Source organism: Platichthys flesus, chromosome 2 (genome assembly GCF_949316205.1).
Source record: "Platichthys flesus chromosome 2, fPlaFle2.1, whole genome shotgun sequence".
Taxonomy (NCBI): domain Eukaryota; kingdom Metazoa; phylum Chordata; class Actinopteri; order Pleuronectiformes; family Pleuronectidae; genus Platichthys; species Platichthys flesus.
The window spans coordinates 24,744,797-24,766,767 of NC_084946.1; the positions used below are offsets into that span (position 1 = coordinate 24,744,797).

Sequence of the window (21,971 nt, forward strand, 5' to 3'; positions counted from 1 at the left end):
ATACGGTGCTAACAGGAAAAAGTCCCCGAAAATGTCAAGAGCAACTGACTCTATTGTGTTTGTTTTCTCTCATTCAGGCCCTCTAGCAAAGTTCATGAAAATGTCTGAAGTTCAGTGCACGTCTGAAAGTCTTTCATTTCAAATACGAACACTTTGACACAAACACATTTCACACCCGCGGCAGATGAGCCCCTGGGAGCAGAGTGCAGTCGTAGTCTGTGTTATACCAAACAGAAAAACCCTGTCAGAGCCGTCCCGCGTATGAACACAACGCTGACATGCCCATAGTGTGGTTGTCCCCAGATCTGACCCAACACACAAGGCTCGGCCGCCCCTCCTCAACATCACACAGCCCGTACTCCAGGCCAGTGCAGAGGTTACTGGGCCGGGGCGCGGCGCTTTGTGATTCAGCGGGGACGGAGAATGGGCCCGGGCGAGACTCGCTCTTGTCATGCCAATGAAGCTGTTTGAATTAGAATTTGAATTTGAGGCTGACACCGAGGTTGAGAGAGAGATCGAGGGATAGAAGGATAGGCTAAAGCAGAAGTGAGAGCGGCACATAGATGGAAATGAAGGAGAGGGAATTTGAGAGCGAGGGAGAGGTGTTGTGTGTGTGTGGGGTGTGTGTGTGTGTGTGTGTGTGTGTGTGTGTGAAGAAAGAGAGGGTTGCTGCATAGAGTGTGGTCTTACTAAAACAAAACGGGGGGTGAGTGAGAAAGGGAGCGCCTTTCAACGTTTCGCTTCGTGTTTTTTCCCCGCTCTCTCCTCTCTCTCGCTACGTGTTGAAAGGGAGAGGGGAGGGAAAAGATTTGATGGTTTCCAACAAAGGAGATTTGCATAAGCCCGGCTCTGGGAGTCGAGCAGCTGTTGTGAATGAGAAAGCGACGGCGTCACGTCACCCGTATTAAGCGTAGCAGGGCCCGGCCTGATTAAAGCAAGGGGAATGGGCCCATCAGAGCTTCCCGACAGCTAATGGTGGGGGGTGCATCAGCCCTCCTCCCAATGAAGGAGATGCCAAGGAGGAGTTATGTTTCCAATGTATGAGACACCAAGAAGGGCGCTCCAATGGGCTTCCTTCCAGAGCTGGATGTGCGTTAATTGCTTCCAATTAAGAGGAGGTTAAATACGAAGTTATCAATTGGAATTTAGGATGTTGTGGGCGGAGTGGAACTGTTTATCTCATTAGTCCTGGAGGGATACGTCTTCCATAATTAGGTGCACATGAAGATAAACAACTCTCATTGTTTGTTTGTTTGGCCTGTCACTCACCATGCAGCACCATGTGGAAAGTTTCCACCCCTCAAGGCCGAGCTGCTCAGAATGCCTCGGTAGGAGAAACAGTGGGTTTCTCTCTGCTGCAGAAACTCTATACGATCCCGCATGAGAAAATTGTCAAGAATAGATGTTAAGAAAACACTTGACAAAGTGGACACCAGCATGGAAACCGAGAGAGAGAGAGTGAGTGTAAATGGACGTCCCGAGGGAGGAGGCGCTGCCAGCTCACATCGCACTCAGCTCAGTCCTCAAAGAAGAGAGTTGAACTTGTGGATTTTCTCTCCCCCTGTGTAGAGGTCATTTCAGTTATCAAGGACGCAACTCAGCTTCCATCATAAAAATTAGAACAATGTGACGGACTGTAGTTCATGCAGAGGTATTGCATCATTTAAACTGTGACTCATGTGAGTGTTTGTGCTGAGTAGATTGCAATGAATGTTATGGAATACAATTAATATAACCTTCACCGAAGAGATCATATCTTTGATTGATATCTGGCATTTTCAAAAAAAAATCTTGATTTCAGAGAATAATTAAATCCTAATGAAAAGAATCAGGCATTTGTAGAGGATTGAAATCTGGGTTTTCCAGGTTTTTGTGAATCTGGTGAATTTAAGTGTGTTTTAATCAAAGCACTGTTAGGCCTTGGTGGAGGTATGCTCTCTATTGAGGGCCGTTCTTGTTGGAAATCCCATTTGGCTCCAAACAAATGCACTGAGAGGGATTGACCTGACTTTATTTGCTCTGTAGAAAAATTAACTTAACATGCTTAACAAACTATTTTGTAGTTGAATAGTAAGTTTCTGCAGCCTTGTAAGAGACTTTTATGACTTGTATTTACATACACCAAATGTTTAAGACTTGAGCTGTTTTATGGTCGGCACTGATAGTGTTGAAATACGGTGAGACCATTTGTTACTTAATTACCCATCAAAGGAAATAGTGTATGTCTTCTTATCACCTAAGGAAACACATGTGAATCAGCTGCTTATGTTTAGATTCCTCTCCTTCCCCCACCCATGTATCCTTCCTGGATTGGTTCAGAAGGACAGACCTAAATCCTCCTATATAAGATCTGTGTTTTTGACTGTTCTTCATCCTCACTCTGAGACCCTTGTGGTTTCCCTGTGTTGATCCTTTCTGCAGAAAGCCCCTTATTAAATACACCTGGATAACTTTGTTGTTTCCAGCCTCTTGTATCTCCAGATTTCCATCACAGCTCCTAATTTGCGGTTTCAAGACACATGTAGGACCTAAGACCACACCCAATCAGCCTTAACTTGTCTTTCCTTCTTTTCCATTTAGGTTTAGCTTTTAATCTTTCAGATCTAATTTTGCTCCTCTCTTAACTAGCAAATCTCTCTTGTGTTTTCCAGCTGTCCCTTCATCTCCTCAGACCGTTATCTCCATTGTCAATGAAACCTCTGTGATGCTGGAGTGGATGCCCCCCAGGGACTCCGGGGGCCGCGAGGACGTGGTCTTCAACATCATCTGCAAGAGCTGCGGCGGAGGCCGGGGAGGCTGCACCCGCTGCGGGGACAATGTTCAGTTTGTGCCCCGTCAGCTGGGCCTGACGGAGACCCGGGTCTACATCAGTGACCTGCTGGCCCACACGCAGTATACGTTTGAGGTGCAGGCTGTCAACGGGGTGTCAGATCAGAGCCCCCTCTCCCCCCAGTATGCCTCTGTCAACATTACCACTAACCAGGCTGGTAAGTGGGCCCATCTGTCTTTCCCTCCACTTTATATTGCCCATGTGCTTTTCTCTTCTCTCCTCTCCACTTCTCCTCTCCTCTTTCCTCTCCTCCGTCTATTTCTGTCGTGTACAGTACCTCTTCATCACACTCATTCCTCTACAAGCACATAATGCACGGTGCACAGACCTGCACTAACTCGGCGTCTCTCTCGCTCTGCTGTGGGGTGATGTATGCAGATTAAGGGCTCTAAAATGGGACGGAGAGTGCCGTCGACAATGCGACAGACAGAATGTGATGGCCCGCTGGTCTTTACAGTGCGACCTCATCACTGTTGAGCGGCTGTCTCTCCACTTCATCCACTGTTCAGTGGTTACGGCTCTATTCTCCTCCACCCACCTGGTTGAGGTGTTAGGTTTGAAGAGCTTGAAAACAGCAAGGTATTAGGCAAAGTGTAGAGTTTATGTGAGATACTTTGTGAATTCAAATGATGCTTTAAAGACTTTAGGTCTCTGTTCATGTGTGTTCTCCTTCATGACTTATCTGTTCAAATCTCCTTCAGCCTCTCTCCTCTGAAGCCACTGGAGCTTTGCGTTCTTTTCACCACTTGATTGCAGTTGAAGTCGGCCGCATCTCTTATTATTTCATGGAGGCTGCAGCATTGATTTGCTCTTTAATTGTCTTTATGAAAGGCATCATTTGGCATGCCAAGCTTTGCTCCCTGAGCACTGATGAGTGTGTGGGTAGGGGGGGGGATACAGGCCGGGCTTTATATCTGCACCGGGCTTTGCATCCCATTCACAACATATGTATGTGCCTGTCAAGTCTCCACCCTCTCCCCCCCTGCAATGACTTTCAGCCTGAAAACTCTCCAAGTAGACTACTCCACCTGAGGGCAGTCTTCTGTGACAGAGCTACCTAGAGAACTGTGCTTTTATAACAGCGGACATTGTGTTTCCTCAGCTACCCTCTCACTCTCTCATTACTTTCCCCTGGAATTCCCAGATGTCCAGATGTCGCCATCGAAGCAGGAAGTGTGTAAAATTTGGATGAACACATTTAAAAGGAGTTTCATTCACTTAAATTCAGCCACTGTAACAGTTGTCTGTGTTTACAGAAATCTGTTTGTGTAAAAGTTCCATAAAGACCCAAGGTTACAATGCTGGAACTCCAAGTCACGCTAAAATGGAGGCCTTTATTCAAACGGCGACCCCCTTTTATTGTCTGTTTTGATTTGAGTCACTGGTGTGGTGGGTTAATGAGGGCCTGTGAGTGCAGTTAAGCGTTGTAATGAGGCCCCTGCCCCACTCTTTCTCACTGGGCCACAATAAGTACGCCACCCCAACCCTTTGGCTTCTCTGCTTCCCCTGCCGAGGGGTCCTGGTGGAAATTGGGGGACTCTGCGCCCTCTCGACTGAAGTGCCCGTCACATTGGATTAGGCGGCGAGAGCTCCTGTCAGAGGGAGCTGTGAAAAGAACTCAACTCTTGTTTGGCCCATTCCCCCCATTCCCACCCCCACCCGTCACCCTGGAAAGCCAGGCTCACTCTTGGGACACGGGATTGCAGTTTTGCGGTGCCACGCAACAGGGCCGAGGTCACAGGGACCAGGAGCCCATAATTGCATCTGGTTTGTGAGGCTTGGAGGTTACATAAACATCATGTCACCCCTAATTACCTCAGGCAGCTCTGTGCCTCCCTCTAAAACCGAGAATGAGAGCGTGAGATGGAGAAGAACAAAAAACCTGCGTTTGAAATTTTTGTGTACAGATATGTGTCTCAATCAGCACTCTGGTGAGCTCGCACCGGCTCAGAGGCCTTCCATGAAAGCAACAGATAAATAAGTAAATTGGAAGTGAGTGGCGTGAAAGTGTTGCATTTCTTGTGTGGATGTGCCGTCCTCGGCTGTGACTTGTTGGTATGGAGGGTGGGGGCAGAGGCGGAGAACGGTGTGAGATGGGAGCAAAACTTCTCACTCTCCATATCCAATCAAGCACCCACCACAGTCTATTACCCACAGGGCTTATCCTCCCACCCTGTAGGTGGTTGGCGACAGTTCCTCTGTGATAAAGGACGTGATTGCCCTGGAAAGTGCGGCGCTTGATTACACACTGTAATGCCACACAAAAGGAGATGGCGTGCTGAAAGGCATTTAAGCTCATTTTATGAGCATATGACTAATTCCCCCAAAACTTGTATTGTGTAGGATATTCAAAGGCCTTGAAATGCGCTTCCAAGCCTTTTTTTTATTTTAATGACTCACAAGTAAGCAATCCACTCCGGCTTTGCTTTGCCTATAAAGTGTTGCTCTCTGTGCGACATTAAATGAGCAGAGGGAGCAAGACAGAGAGTTGCAAGCTGGACGCCTTCTGTCGGGGACTGATGGTGAAAACCATTTTGTGTCTGGTGATCCGGTGATTCTAACTGGGTCTGACAGGTGAGAAAGTGGTGAAAGGTCTCACATACAGTAACACCAAGGGGGGAGGGGGGTCTTATATACGATGTATTGCAGTACTTATATTGTTACCTTTAAAAAAAATAAACAGATACAAGCAAAGTGGCATTTGTAGTAATCCTTAAGATTTGAAAGCATTAACGATGCAGCAGCTGAAGTCAAGATGGTGATGGATGGTAATGCTCTGCATGACTTAATGACCCAAACCACCAGTGGATTAACAAGCTTTCAATGTAAACCAGAAGCCTGACGTTCATTAGCTCATTCCTCTGTGCCACAGAGCTCCATCTTTGTCCCAACCGATTAAAAACACATACATCACCTCACTCTGACATGTTGACTCATTGCCACGACCATAGGTGCCGTAGTTTATTTAAAGTCACCTCCACATACATCATTCCGCTGCTGTAAATACTCATTATGGGGTGTAAAATGTGGATTATTTTTCCCCACTGAAAATAGTCCCCGGCAAATTGTGTTTGGCTGACATTCACCAAAATTACAGTGCCCGACTGTTTTAGAAAGCTCCTGGGGAAATTACTCTGTGTTTGTGACCTGCTTGTGAAGATTTACTCCTTCAGTATGAATGAAGGGGCCTGGGGGCCTGAGAGCCACCGACAGCGAAGGGGAGAAAGTGTTTAGAGACCGACTAAACTTTTGGGTTTGACATTGAGAATTGACGAGAACTGTAGAAAAGTATAGAAAAACATTATTAGTATTATTAACGTTATTTTTTTTAGGCCAATATTTTAAACATATGTAAGACATAAACGTATTCTTAATGTATTTGTTTATGTACCTTTTATGAAATTGGTTTGAGAGAGGGAGTGGGACCGACTTCTCATTCATGACATGCGGCCTTCTCTGTGTTACTGTCAGCCGAGGGAGCCACGTGTGCGTGCTGCCTGTTTATCGGAGACCAGCTCAGCATCTGCTGCTCAAACCACATTCCCACCACAATGTTTTAATCAAGGGCTTTCTCACAGCTTTTTCTCTTAATAGATTCTCAGCACTACATTCTGCCATTTTGTCTTCACGCACACATGTCTGGATCGACAGACTGCATACACACACATAGTGTAGTAGTGTACATATGTACCCACACATTGCACACGTCAGCATGTGTCTGATGTCAGGTGAGACCCCTCAAGCCCGTGCTGAAGCAGCCATTCATATTAAAATGGCATGGTTCTGATTAAACAAGGGCTTTGGTGGAAATTATAGTCATCACCATTTGTCACTTGTGTGGCATGAAGCCAGCGGAATCTTTTTTTATCATACAACTAATGCAAAGTTATTGTATACAGATGAGGCTGTTGGTTGAAATGATGAGGCCACACAGCAATAAGCTAACTTGTAATGTGGCTGTCAGTTATTCTATAGTTTACTGTGGAGCAGCTGCATCATCAACTTTAGTGCATAGAAGAGAGATTATCTCCACCCTAAATGCAAGCCATCAGTATTCTGAGAGAATCCAGCATTGCACAACAAATAAAACTCATCTCCATATACTGCATGTGTGTGTGTGTAAGCCATCTTGGACTCTATAGTGGTTGGTAGATTCCAGAGGACATATTTGTTTATGCATTTCATTAACTCAAGGTGAGCCGCGGCATCTGCGGCTAATGCAATGGAGAAGCAGAAGCCCTCGATTGGTTTCTTATCAGGTGAACGAGCTGATTGTGGCAGGGAACCACATTACTTGGAGGGTGGGGGGGTGTAATCGGGTGCAGCCTTTTCATATGGTCAAGGGAAGATTTATGACTTAATTATTGTCCAAATTGCCCCGGGTCTACTGTAACCAGGCTACCAGGGACTCTGCTGCTCCACTGGGCCGTGGTGTGAAAAGCACTGGTGCAGGGCCAGGTAGGACTGCCAGAATGTGTCCACACAGCAGCCAGCCAAACGTGCCTACTACCACACTGTTGACTTTAAGACAGTGACACCAGTTAAACAAAAAAAAAAAAGGAGAACATATTGAGTGACTCATTCATGGCGAAGACATGGCTTTCGTGGTTTATTATCAGCCTGTCTCATCGAGACTAATTTTAATCTATGCAACAGAACTGGTTTAGAGACGGATCGTACACAATGGATGGCATTGTGTTCCTAATTCATACTGCAGTCTTATTTTCTACAGTTCAACAGAACTGTAGATATTAAATGTAGGTTCAGTTGAGGTAAATAATAGAACAGGAAAGCCCACTTCTTGAATCCTACATTTTAAGAAGAATAGCAAGATTTTACAATATAATTCATTAAAATGTCTTAAACGGACATTATACAAATTTTGATCTCTGTACTAGCGTCATCCAAAATGTTTACAATAACCTTGATACCCAGAGAAATCCTAAGTTTCCTTCAAGCTCATTCAAGCTGGTTTTGGTTGCCTTTTGATTGTATCACTTCCAAGGCAAGTGTCTTGTGAGAGGAAAGGAAAAACACGCTGTTAGCCAGTCGGCTGTTTTATCCTTCTTCTGTATCGTCACTCACAATCGATCACAGTTATTCATTTCTGTTTGCTGCTTGTTCTGTCGCTGAAGCTCTTCGTATAAATACATAGAGGTAACAAGCAATAGAGGAGAATATAGGAAGAGAAATGGTTGTGAAGGAAACAACTCCCATGATCCCGTCAACCTCATCAAACTCGGCCTTCTGTTATTGTTTTGATAAAGTGGCGCCCGGCAGCCAAAGTTAAATATCGTTTACTAAGTTATCAGAATGTTAAAAATGACTAAAGCTAAAATAGATTGTGTCAGTGTCGATGTGAACTCCTATTTCTCTTCCATTACAGTCACAACGAGGGAAAATTCTGCCCGCTACACTATCGGCACAACTCTTATTACATTAGAGCGATAAGAGACGTGGGCTGAGCGGGGCTGACAGACAGAGAGTCAGACAGGGACCACCAGTGTACATGACAGTGACAGAAGGTGTTAAGAAGGGCACATATGGTGGTTGCCAGTGTAGGTCAGCCGGGCAGACAGACAGGAGGCCTCAGCGTGCACCTGGAGCCCGGCTCTGACAGAGCCTTGAGAGAGGGCTGCTCTGGTCCACAGCCAGCCAACCACACACGTACACCGCGCCTCGTGCTCCTGTTGGTAACGGCACAGCCTGCTTACAGAGACCGACCAAGAGGAGCCATGCATGCAGAGACCGAGTGAGATGTGGTGAGATATAGAACGCTTAGCGATAAAAGTAAGGAGCTTTTAGCCGTGACAGTGAGGTTGATCAGATGACTTTACATAACCTTTGCATGCAATATGAATTTTTTTTATGAACCCCCCCTGAGGAGTGTAAGCATATGGAATGTCAAAATTAGTTTACTAATTGATTTTTATTCGTAAATCATTCAGTAACATTGGGTGTTCTTTTTTTTTTCTGCAGACATTTTGTGGATCTCAGTGGTGCAGCTTTAAGTCTGTGCAGAGGAGGGGCTGGGGGGTGGGGGGGGATAGAGTGTGTACGCACATCACCTGAATATGAATGTAGGTTAAAAGGCCATAATCTTTTGGCCCAGTGGGCTGTAAAAGAGAACATCATGTGAACAGACAATTAATTATTTTTGAGTGCATTAGCTGCATATACTGGAGAGCCTGAATAATTTACTGTGCTTTAATGAAGTCATTTATTTACTCTTTACATGCAAGATCACGACGATGGAGATAACGTAATAAAAGATCATAAATAAAAGGTGATGACGCAAAAAGGGGTCACGAGCCGAGAAGAACTGAATTTATTATTTTTTCTATAAACTTTATGGAGTTAACTTGGCTAATTAAGAAAGTGGATCTGTGATAAAACAATGGCCCGACCCCTTTATGTATACTCCAGCCTCTCTTTTTTCTCCCCCGTCTCCTTTTGCCAAACATGATACCAAACACCCTCCTTACTTCAAATTCCTGTGGTGACTTTAAATATTTATTCTTCCTTTTAAGGCAGCTGAAAAACAGAGTTGTCATTGTCTGAGCGACCGTCTTGCCACTGTCTGGAGTTTCTGGTTTGCACCCACCATGCTGCCTTCCTCCTGCTCCTACTCGGATGTCACTAATGCCTCTTTTTTTTTTTTACGTAGCCTCGATTCACTCGCATAGATCTCTGCAATCATGCGATCTTCATCCAGCTTCATCCCCTCGAAGGTTTTACGTGTAAATTGGGGTCAGGAACTTTATAAGCAGAGATGATCTTTTATAATCCTTGCTTTTGTGTGCCACTCATTGCGGCAAACCTCGTACCTATTTAGATGAGCGTGATTCCAATGTTAAGCCAAACGTCATTGCCATGTGTCAGAATAGAGCGGGAGTGGATGTGATGCGTGCAATTTGTACATCATATAGCTTGTAAACATGTCCGATGCAGCTGTTAGGTAAGAGGAATTAGGAATGTTTGTTGGATGTGAATCAACATGAATGCTGAAAAATAATAGTTAAATAATGGGATGATTGTGCCAGAGCTACAACATACACCATATATATACTGTTTAATGTAAATGTGACTTATAGTTATTTTCCTGTTGATTTTGTAGCCAATGGCTCCTGGCACATTAACACACATGGTCATGTTGGTAAAAGAAAAAAGCCGCTCTGTTCAGCTCATGTCAGCATTCTACTGTTGTTGCTCTACCAACGAACCTTTTAACTCAAGAAAACAAAATATTTGTGTGTATTCGACCAAATCAGGGAAAAAGAAGACTGCCGCCCACACTCGGCTCTCCAGCATTTTGGATATTGACATGCATTCTGTGGTTTGTGGAAATTTCCTCCTCACCGATGCCAGTTTGGAAGTTGTTTAAATGCTGAAAAGCAACTTGCTGATTAAACAGAGTCCAGTTTCCCCCCCCCCAAAACTGTGTGAGTTACAACCCTCATTCCACATCCTTGTGGCCAACAGCTCAAACATGGTCTGTTTATCCCAAATCGGTCTTGAGAGACTAAATGACCACGGAAGAGCTGTGTGTCTTTGCCGAGTTTTTAATTTGAACTTTAATGTTACATTCTCTATTAAATGTATTTTGAGGAAGCAGAAATGTTGCTTTAGTTCATTTTTAGCCTTTTGGGGGGGGGGGGTCAGAAGCAAGTTAGGGATTCTTTTAAAATTGACTTAAGTTTGTGTTTTGTTTAAATTATTTATGTTGTGTGCATTTCAAGAACGATTGTAATTTGTCTACACTGTTTATGACTGGGTTTTTTTTCAGTTAATTTTATCGACATTCTAATTTAAGCTACATTTTTTAAAAAACCATACAAAAAGATTTTGGATAAGATGATAAACTTCTACACATATTCTCATTGTTATCCTTTTTTTTTTTCATTAAACATCATTAAACACCACTGAAAACCAAAGTCCAAATATCCTTAACATGTATAACAACTGCAATAGAAGAAGTAGAACTGTTCAAATATCATCCAAAGCTTCATGTGGCTCCAGTGTTCAGATAATGAGGGTTGTCGGTACCACCCGCCAGCAGAGAATCTGTGAAGTACCATACTGTTTTCCGATGGTATGAAAGTTTGCTCAGCGGTTACAAAAGGCAGGTCTCTCATTTCCTCTGCAGCACTGTCTCTACACATACTTATCTGGCTTGTATCTTCCCTGTCGGCAGATTTGCTCGACTGTCTTAGATTTTAAGCCGAACCTCTCTGCAAGCAAGTGAAAACTCCTCAAGCCCCCGAAGTGCCTATTTTAGAATTAGCTTATGGTGTGTATATGGGTGTATTATAGTCCGCCAATCTTTTCCAGTGCAGATGGTTTAAAGCTTGATGAACTGAAATCTCACTTTCGTTGCTTTACTACACTGGAAAGTCTTTATTGATGTGAAACCCACAATCCTTTGCAGCTGGGGAAACAGGGCAGACTGCCAGTGGGCTGAAAGTACGTGCAAATATGGGCCTCTTCCTTTAAGACGGCTGGATGCGGCGCTCATAAACGGACGGCAGACTGAGAGAGTGGAGCGGTGGCAGCCTGTTTGGGAGGCTGCCTAGTGGAGGACCAGCTGTTTCGGGCCCTTTGGGAGAGATTGTGCTGCGGAGAAACTGATTTTTACAATGAAAAGGAAAAGGGATTTACGAGCCCTGACCTGTTCCTGCTACCTCCCCCATCCTCCCCCAAATCATAGCTCTGCTCTGTGCACCAGAACTTCTAATCAGATCAGAGCCACATGGTTGTAGACACATCGGGATGTTAGAAAGATGCAGATAAAAAGGCACTGAATGTATACTTTCTCAAAAGCATGATTCATGTGCCAGCAAATGTCGGAGAGACTTTTTTCCTTTTTTTCTTAGCTGCACTGACCAAAGTAGAACTAAACCAAAAAGTTGCAAACCAGGTGGTGGTATTATTTCTTGCTTTCAATAAAGATAGTGCGATGTAAGAAGTTACAGCGTTTTTTTTGCCGGTCCTGCTTTTTAAAAAATAAGCTCTATATAACATTTAAGATGAATTCCGGATACACAAAAAGTACACCGGGGAGACCATGTGAGAAAATAGCAGGAATATTTCACAGTGAGCGAGTGGGCGGGTTGATGACGTTTCTAACACCCAGTGGATGCAAACTACAAACCTCTCAGGATGGAGAAAAAGGAGCCATACATGTAGAAGTAGATTCAGAGATGTGAACTTGGAAAGATGGCGACATTTAAGAGTTTAAGAGTTAATGCCGTTGTAAATATAATCATGTGTGCTGCAGCGGTACGTCATGTCCTGCCTGCTCCTGCATGCTCTTCGCAGGCAACACCCCTCACCTGAGGGTTACACACATTTCATTTTGCCTCAGTTTCGGAAAATGTAAATTTCCCTTTCATCTCATGTGTGAAAACCGTTTACTTAGGGCTTCCTCAGGGACCCGGAGACTTCCGTCCAACGAGGGTGTTTTTGCACATAAAGATTCGGAGCCCACTCTGCTTCCACCCATTCACAATTCACGAGCCTTGCTTAATAAAAACACACCCATCATGTCCTGAGCTCAGTAATGGAGAGCGACGTCAGGAATCAAGCATTCATAGCAGGTAAATGGTTCAAGAGAGAGTAGAGCAGCCCCTGAGTGCAGTATAATAAAAGACAACACATATATAAAGTGATGGGATGAATTAAAGCCTCACTTCTATGTGTGTGAGTGTGTTAGCAAAAGCGAGCCCATTAAATCATCTTGGATTTAAATGAGTGGAAATATCCTTGTTAAGTCCATCTTTAATTGATTAGGGAAGTCACTAGGTGTTCAAACATGCCCGTAAAACATCTATTAGAGATATTGAGTCTTTGTATTCTGCGTTATTGGGCCAAGGCCAGAGCTTCACGCTAGAGTAAATTCCTAAGCACTGTCTTTCATATACGATCCCAGGCTTAGGAATAAGATGAGATCTGAAACCCAATTCTTTGACAACAGCTGGGGACTCCCATCCTCACACAATTAAGCAATGTGATATACAACCTTGAAAGTTATAAGCGGACTCCTCCCCAAGGGCCCAGCGTGTTCACTGTTTAATTTGATTGCCACTCTGGTTATCCTTCAGCGATGTGCAGGCCCGGGTATATATTTGAGATCAAAACATTCAAAACCCCAATCTGTTCAGAACTGTTGGAAGTGATGCAAAGAAAAAGATTAAATTCCAACGTGGCAAATTGCATCAGAGAAATTGAAGACTTCACCGTTATTGAGTATTGTCACAGATGCATTTCAAGCTTTGCTTTGGACATGAGAAAAGCTCTGGTGATTAAAGGTGCTTGTGCAGTCCCTGTGCTAAACATGTCTGTGTGTGGGCTTGGCCCTGGACCTATTCACAATTATTTCTTCTCACACTAACCGATAATATACTTTCACTTTTTCATTGTTTGTGTGATGGACATTTTGGGAAGAGTGAAGTTCTTGTTCATCATACCTGGTTTATCTAAAATTAAGATTTTCTAGCCAACTTTTCTCATCAAATTAAACTCTATTTTCTGGTATTTATTATTGTATTATTTATGGATTTTATATAACTTTGACAGATATTAACTGGTGTAATTTGTGTCACTATTTCAGAGGTTAAACAACTGACACAATCTTCAGATCCAAGTTCACAACTTTTCTACATAACTGAAAGTTGCTGCCATGCCAGAGATCAGTACCCGCAGCACCTGTTAATGTCTGTGTGAAATAGAAATAATCGAATTATCAAAATGATCTGAATTTTGACCAGTATTGCCAAGTTCTGAACCGCTGTTCCTCCCCCACTGACTTCTCATTAAAATGTTATTAATATTTAATATCAAAATCGCACCAAATGTAATGTTACACTTCTCTTGGCCCTCAAGAACACACAAACCATGTGTGAGGCCGATTAGTTGAACAGTCCTTCAGATTTGCATTTCATATACACTCAGACGTTTGTGGAATTAGTAGAAAGACTTTATCTGCTGTGAATATCATTAGCTCTCCTCATGGTTGAGACTTCTCTGTCTGCTCTCATTCTCCTCTGTGGTATATGGGAAACTCAATAAATACCGCTGTTAGAAACATATTCATCAAGGCCATTTGTCTTTCCAATTCAGCCATATAATCGAATTAACCAAACGCACAATCCCTGTCTTTGTCATTACAACCGCTTCATTAGTTTTAAAGAACATGAATAAGAGCGTTCATCGGGAAAAACCCTTAAATAAAACATCCAGAGAAAGTGAAAACTGTCTTGACATACATTGCGAGTGTGAGTTAAGTTGGCCTCGCATTGTATAAACAACCAGGAAACTCTCTTATATCTTTGTTTTTAATTTCTAATCATCTTAAATGAGGTGCAATCCACATGATTTAAAAATAATTATTGTAACAACAAAGCAAAAGGGCTGGAAACAAGCACAACATGCAGTTAGTGGCGTAACTCGGTGAACGATGTTGACTCAGTGAAAACCAAGTGTTTACTCAGCCCTTTAAATTACAGATTAAGTTGAGGGAGCAAAAGAAAATGTAGGTACGCTTAAAGATTCGGAGCACAAAGGAGACTTGTAGATTTGGGGTTCATAAATTAGATGGACGAAAATGGTTTTCATGTGTGGTTCAGTGCTGTAGGCCTGACTGCACTGAAACGTTCCCTTGCTGTGTGTATACCACCGCATTCCACAGTCAATTGGGTGAACGTCAAACTCGCTGGACTGAATTGACTTGAAATACGCAGAACACAGCTCAATTGTTATTTTTCTCCTCTGGCCAAAGGTTTCAACACTTTCATTCCAGAGAACTTGAAGTCTTGTCTTCCTTTTTAACGGGATTTCACTTTGTCTTTTCTTACACACACCCCGAGTTATCTCCAGCTCAGACATGGCGACTGCCACCCGACTGTCTGGAACTTGTCCTTTAGCAGGAGACAACCACAGTGTTTCTCCTCCAACAGCTTTTTCATGCTGGCATGGGTCCATCCTCTGTACATGAATCCATGAACTGCCTTTGTTTCTCCGGGGCCTGTATCAGGTTACTAGGCAAGGCTGCGCTGTGTGTTTAATGGAAATGCTATGCAGTAACAGGCCATGTGGCAGTCTTGAATATATGTACATCCGTAATGGGATACTCGTGAGTTCCCCTTAGAGTAACTGTTTGCCTTATTAGGCTGTCGTCCTGTGACTGCAAACAAACTAGCGAGCACAGTGCGATGGAGGAGATTCCTCAGACGGGTGGCCTGACTGCCTACTGTATACATGGTTGTACCTCCGGCTCCGGGAAAAAGAGGCGTGATGTATGTTAGCTGCAGAGTCACAGGCCATCGCGGTGTAAGTGCTTCGCTGAGATGAAATACAGAACATCTATTTATTATCCGCTGGCAGCGGCACATGAGGACGTACTCAGACCCTTGACCATCACGGCTTATATGAGACATCGTAATTTGTTGCCTCCGTTGGATGCTTCTGTTTGGGTCCAAGGTTCACACAAGGCTTAGTTGATTAGCTGATGAGAAGGAGTAGGGTTATAAACAGGACTTTTTTTTTTTTTTGGTCACCATGGTCACTTACAGACACTATTTTATCATCTAAGTTTCTTTGCCTAGAGTGCAGGTAAACTGAGGATTCAGGTCTGATCACAGTTTTAAGTCTGAATGGAGAATTTTTGGGATCTGTAGTTTGATAATGAACCAAATAAATGGATACTTCTCAGGAGGAGTTCTCTAATTCTGAGTTTTGCTCCGTTGATTAGTGGTAGTTTCCACATTTCCCTTATGCTCACTCAGTCTTTCCCTCTCGCGTATTTGAGTCTATAAAGTTTTTACCGTTCACGCAGACGGTCAAACCTCAAAGTTTCAGCTATTCTTACTACACTTGTGAACTTCTCTTTCTCTTTCTAGTCTGTGTACCTGTCACTCTCTGTTTGTATATTGCAGGTGACTGTTAACTGCCTCTCAGAACTTTATGCAATTATAACTTTAAAAAAGGAACAGCAACTGTAAAAAAGTGTTTTACGCTTAACCGTAAACATTTGGATGGATCACAGCTCGTGCATGGCGCCTCCACTGCAGCACACATGCAGCTTGGGAATCTTCGATAATAGAGGCGTAGCAGTTTTCCAGTCAGTTGGTTTTCCATAGAGAACGCGTGCCAGTGGAGAGACATGTGTCTTTATTGCTCACACTCCAGAGAGCCACTATGCTGCTGACTGAGGGCTGCATGTGTGCATAGCTTGGGCCCTGAAGGGGATGAGCGTGGGGCTCAGTGTCCATAAATCTTGGCCAGCACCCCTCCTTCACTGACTCCCCTACCCAGCCTACCCTTTCACACAGAGAGGCTCCAACTCGAAGGCCCGCGGGCTTTGCCATGCTTCCCAGACAGAGCTTTTTTTATCTTCAGCTTCTCTTAGCTTTACACTAACCAACGGCACCCTGAACTAATCGTAATGGTTGGTGGAGGACGTGAGGTGATCACGCCCCTCTGACCTCACGGCTGCGCTAAAAAGAATGTGCAAAGTTGTAGGTCACTGGGCTTTGCAAAACTAGTGGGCCACCCATGATGTCAAGAGTCATTAAATCGACTACAAGTTGTTTACTTAAAAGTGGAGGGAAGTTTGATTCTAATCAAGAATAGTTCTAATTTAGGCAAAAACTTTAACAATAATGAGACGTTTTCACATGTTTAATTTAGTGTACAACCATAATAAAGTAATGACTGTTTTCAGTTTAATTATTATTATTAGTATGAGGTAGTTCTGGTAAGAGTGAGTGATGTCATTTAGGATGCGGCAAACTTCAAACGATGATAATGAGCTACTGCAAAGTATCTTGCTTTTTGAATTCAGCCTTGAAGGCAAATGAGCAAATATGCCTTAAATAGTTAACTGCACATGTTCTGCATTAAAATTGTCACTGTACACGTTGCCTGTCTCTCACTCTTAAAGGTTTTCACGACAAAAGAAAACGTCCATGATAATGTCATTTGCGGAAATAAATAAGAGTGATGAATTAATCTTTGTGTTGGCCTATACAGCAAAACTTACTGGCAATATTTAACTTGATAATTCAATAATAATCATTCATAAGTAACCCGAGCTGTCATCTGGCATAAACTCAATTAAATCAGAATGATGTACCTTCATAAAAAAGGATGTTATAAAATATTTGTGGCTCGTGTTATTCTCAGTTTTTCTTTGTTAAGTTTATGATGTCGACAAAACTTACAGTAATTTGTGTCGGTCGGATGATTTTACAGTGATTCATTTGCAGAAGCTGTTATTAGTTGAATGACGAGAGCAAATTAATCATGTGAAAATCTCAGTTCGTGCTGGGAAGTCCCATGAGGCTGCCTCCCTCTGTGGTTTTCCCATGTGTTGTGACTTGCCAAACTCAGATGCACGTACAGTCGCAGTGCATCAGGTAACTTCTATGGCATTACATGTTTGTAGAACCTGGTGTTTAGCTGTGAGATTAAAGATGCTGTAAAACTCTGTGTGCGTGACTGTTTGAAGTCGCTGGTGAATGATTTTAGCCTCATCCTTGTCTTTGTTTCTTCACAGCTCCATCTACTGTATCAATAATGCACCAGGTTAGTCGCACTGTGGACAGCATCACCCTCTCCTGGTCCCAGCCTGACCAGCCCAACGGCGTCATCCTGGACTATGAGCTGCAGTATTATGAAAAGGTACCGTTCATGCAGTGACACGTTCTTCCTCCAAGCCTACACTAATCCATATAAACACAAGTTCCATTTCCTCCCTCCCCCCACATCCAGCTAAATAAATCATGTGCTAATGGCAGAAACTGAGTCTTTGGTTTAGTTGTACATTTAAATTCAGAATGTCTCCTCATGCTCGTTTGCATAACAGCACATCCTAGGAGGCATGTAGATGGAGCTCCTGAACATTGCTCAGAACTTATGCTCATTCTCTTTCAATTATAATCACAGTCAGTCACTGGGAAAGGAAACCACGCACAGCCCTGCAGTAGGGCCGCTGAGGATTGATGCGCAGAGACTTGTGGTTGAAACAATGGTGCAGTGCCTGCTGTAAAAATAGTATTCAAGGGGAGAGCTGCTCTGAATCTGCATACTTTCTCACAAGAAAACTCCCAGTGCGCTGGCTCAAGCGCAGGGATCACTTTAAATGCAAACAAGCATTCATAGACGCATACACACAATCCCCCACATGTACATAAATGCACACACACAAATGCACAGCATTTTTTGAAGCCTTCATCTGCATTCTGAGCCATTGCACTTTTAAAAATATAATTCCCGTCACTGACACTGCTGGAGAGAGCTGTCAAAACAATTGTCTCAGCCCCTGCTGTGGCTCAGAGGTGTTTGCTGAGCAGTAGCTTGAAGGGAGCAGGCTAAAACAGTCTCAGTCTGTGCTCTCAGACCTGTCAGCGTTGTGTGCCAGTGAACACAGCTCTGATCATCAGAAGGCAGGGCTCACCAAAGCTGCCTGACCTGAAACTGCCACTGAATGTACCTTCCTAACTGCACTGCAGCTGGTGGATGTCTGCCTCTCTGCGTCCTGCTGCTCGATCAAACAATTTCTTTTTTCGGCTCACAAATTATTCAGATATGTTCCTTTGTGCTTATGTTAGATATATGCACAAATAAATGCCAGAATCTGCTTTGTCTTTCTGCTCACAAAGACTTTAAATCAACACAAGGTTTTCAGGATAAGGTTTTGCTGTCTGATGTATCTCGTGCTTATTAACGAGACAGTTCGAATTGTATGTGCTTATACATTTCTGTTGATCAGATTTAATGTATTCAATTAGTAGTGCTCATTTTAAACCTGCCTGTTTGGAATGGGCTGTTTGAAGCTTTCTTTCTGAAGTAACAGCGGTAAGACCATCTGCAGGAATCAGACTGCAGAATCCTGAAGCTTTGCCACGGCTGCTGCACAAAGAGCTGTTCACCTTAGGTTTCAGTGAAGCTCGACTCAGTAGCAGAAAGTGGAGAATCCGTTGTGTTGTCGTGATTGTGATAAGATTAGTGGATCTCCAGATATGTGAGGGTCAGACAGATAGACGGAGATTTTTGGAATAAGGAGACAGAAGATCTCCGTCAACATCAAAACCTCTCAGGCTTTCGTTGAGTGTATTTCAGCATCTTCTAACGTTTTAAAATCCCTGCACAAAAAGTCAGTCCTGCGTCTGCTGACACTGACGTATCATTTGTCCAAGATCATAACCGAGTATGTAATTTCTTCATGTTCGCCTCTGCAATCGGAACTGTAATTACTAATGTGCGCACATTTAACATGTTGTTTTTCCTCTCTTAGGACCAGTCAGAATATAACTCTTCCACTATCAGGAGCCAGACCAACACAGTGGTCATCCGTGGCCTCAAGCCAGGGGGCATCTACGTATTCCAGGTCCGGGCCCGCACCGTGGCCGGGTTTGGACGCTACAGCGGCAAACTGTACTTCCAGACCATGACTGAGGGTGAGAATTCAGCCGTTGTTCCGTAAAGCACGAAGAGCTGTTATCACCTGTCACGCTCGGCCTATGGACCCACCATGTAACATAGGATGGATCCAGACAGCTGTGGGAATGTTGTGGAGTAAACAATACCAGTGCCTCAAGATTAGTGTGCCTTGAAACTATATTCTTACTTTCATCGTGTCTTTTACAGTATTCGCAAACATCCCTTAAAGTTATGCGAGTATAAATATTCCATTATTCATGTAATTTTTTTAAGAGTTGTTTTCCTTTTATGTGGTACACAACTCTCTATTCAAACAATATGTGTTGCCAATGTCGTGTTTCCATTTGCCACCACAAGCCTTGGAGTCTAGGTTGAGGTCGGAGTTGTCTTATCTTTGTACAATGACACAACTCAGAGAAGAAGGAACATTCGGTAAACATCAGTCATGTAGGTTAATGTTCCAGCCAAGGCCGGGGTTTTCCCCTTCGAACATCTCATTTCCTTCAGCCTGCCGTGCCCAGGGCCATCATTAGCCTGAACTCTCAAACAAACATCCCTGATGCTGCCACACACACGGATCTCAGCACTTAACGTTCGTCAATCTGACTCATAACAGTAAATATTGAGAACACTAAGGATATGTAGGGATCATTGTTGACAGTTTTTCAATAAAAAAAACAACATCCTTGATAATTATTTCAAAGAGAACTTCACCAGCCTTTACATTTACTGAAAAGTTGTGTTTTCTGCTGCAGGAAACATTACAGCATAAAGTAAAAAATTGCTTTGTGATAAGTTAAAATGCTTCTGGTAAACCAGGGTGAAGTGAAAAGTAAGCACAGAGTCACAGTTTAGTTGTGTTAGATTTATAGCCAATTTTTTTCAACAAGCCCTCAGCCCTCCAGTTAGGATTAGCATTATGTAAATATTTAATAAACAATTATAACAGCCTGAGACTGCCATCTTTAAAAAAAAATGGGATTTCCAGATATTATTAATTGCTTATGAGAAAGGAATGTAATTGAGGCTCAGTATTTGACAGTTAACCTTTAAATATATTAAAAATAACTGAAATTTACAAAAAAAATAAAAATAAGCAAAGATATAAAACTTGAACTAAGAAAATATATATATTTTATACAAATAATGTAAACATAAATGTGTATATTTTTTTGCATTTTTATTTTGTAAAAATCTAATTTTTCATATTGGCAAACATTTAAAAAAATAAGTCAGATATGGGAAAGGCTCATACCAGACCATTTTCTGCAAATAGATAAATATAAATAAAGAAATAGATCAAGCTCCAATTTAAACATTTATAATAATGTGATTGTCTACAACTATGACTCCTACTGTGAGCTCCTTTTAGTGCAGACTGGTATTAAAGTTTTATTTAAAAAAAAAACTTTATAATACATTATAAACCATTTATTAAATGTTTATACAGTGCTTATAAATAACAAATAGGTAGAGTCGCAATAAAATTGTTAGCTAGGTTAACTTCTACAATATAAAATGCAAAATTCATGCCTCCCAAAATCAGGAAGTGCTCCGGGGAACTCCCCAACTCGTGCGTTTGGCTAAAACTGTGAAGTCATGTGTCGTTCGCGGCGCCTCAAGAGAAGGATCTGGCTCTGCCTCAGTTCGCCCATTCAGTAGCTGGATCCCTGCTCTTGGCTGCCTGATGGGCCTGGGTCTCACCCAACCATGCTCTCTCCCCTCACTTCACACACTTTCTGCCAGATGATTTGTCCGTATCCGCGGCATCTGAGCACATTCAGTGTGCCTCGGAAAATGGGCCACGCAGCCAGTCAAGATGCCAAGACGCTCATTGGTTCAGCCAGCCGTATGTCTGTCTGTCACCCACTGCTCCCTCCGTATGCAAGGGCTCAGATGCTTGCCCATATGTTTCAGCATGTGACTCTGCATGCGTGTGAGTGTGAGTGAGTGTGTGCATGCACAGCACTGTGTTTATGTGTGCTTTCCTTCTTCCTATAGAGGAATACAACACCAGCATTCAGGAGAAGCTTCCTCTCATCATTGGATCGGCAGCTGCTGGTTTGGTTTTCCTCATCGCTGTGGTCGTCATCATCATCGTCTGCAACCGGTGAGTCAGTCCTGTCGCAGTCTTTATAAAACCGCCTGTAAGCTCGCTGCCCGTAAAAGACATCTGCACAAGCTCACAAAGTGGACGCTTCAACTTTTTACATGTTGTGTTTTTTACTCAATGAAGTAGCATCAGGTTTCTTGGCCTTATAAATGTGAGTTGTAAATATATAACATACAAGTGCAGAGATGTTGGTTCTTTGTAAATCCCAGTGCTTCAAATGAAGAAATAATGTTTAAAGGTCAATGCACCTATCAAAACCCTCTGTGGGGATCAAGTTTAGGATTTCAGTTCCCACCAGGGCCTCTTCTGTTAAAAGTGCAGCAGGACCATGTTTTGATTCACACAAGAATGAACAACAAGAATTTCCGAGTTTGCATTCTGCTTTTAGATCCTCTCATTAATCTTGGATCTTGGACAGAACATTTTGCATACAATATATTCCCATCATGGATTATGACGGGTTAATGACATCGGTTGTGCGCTGCCTTGTGGTTTAGTTTGGGAACGTCGCCAGCACAGAACGGGAGGCTGTGGTCGGACAGTCAAAGAAATAAATAGGTTCAAATGCACTGTGGTGGCCCTACTGCA

At 43.1% G+C, this 21,971-nt stretch overlaps 1 protein-coding gene across 5 annotated transcripts in view; it reads left to right on the top strand.

The window, feature by feature from the left end:
* ephb2b (eph receptor B2b) overlaps positions 1-21,971 on the top strand; it is a 120,869-nt gene that overhangs the window by 81,009 nt on the left and 17,889 nt on the right. For all 5 annotated transcript variants that reach the window (XM_062407564.1, XM_062407581.1, XM_062407573.1 and 2 more), the window contains exons 5-8: positions 2,652-2,987; positions 17,385-17,509; positions 19,125-19,287; positions 21,272-21,380. In XM_062407564.1, the coding sequence (XP_062263548.1) occupies positions 2,652-2,987; positions 17,385-17,509; positions 19,125-19,287; positions 21,272-21,380 (733 nt within the window). The remainder of the gene's footprint in view (positions 1-2,651; positions 2,988-17,384; positions 17,510-19,124; positions 19,288-21,271; positions 21,381-21,971) is intronic.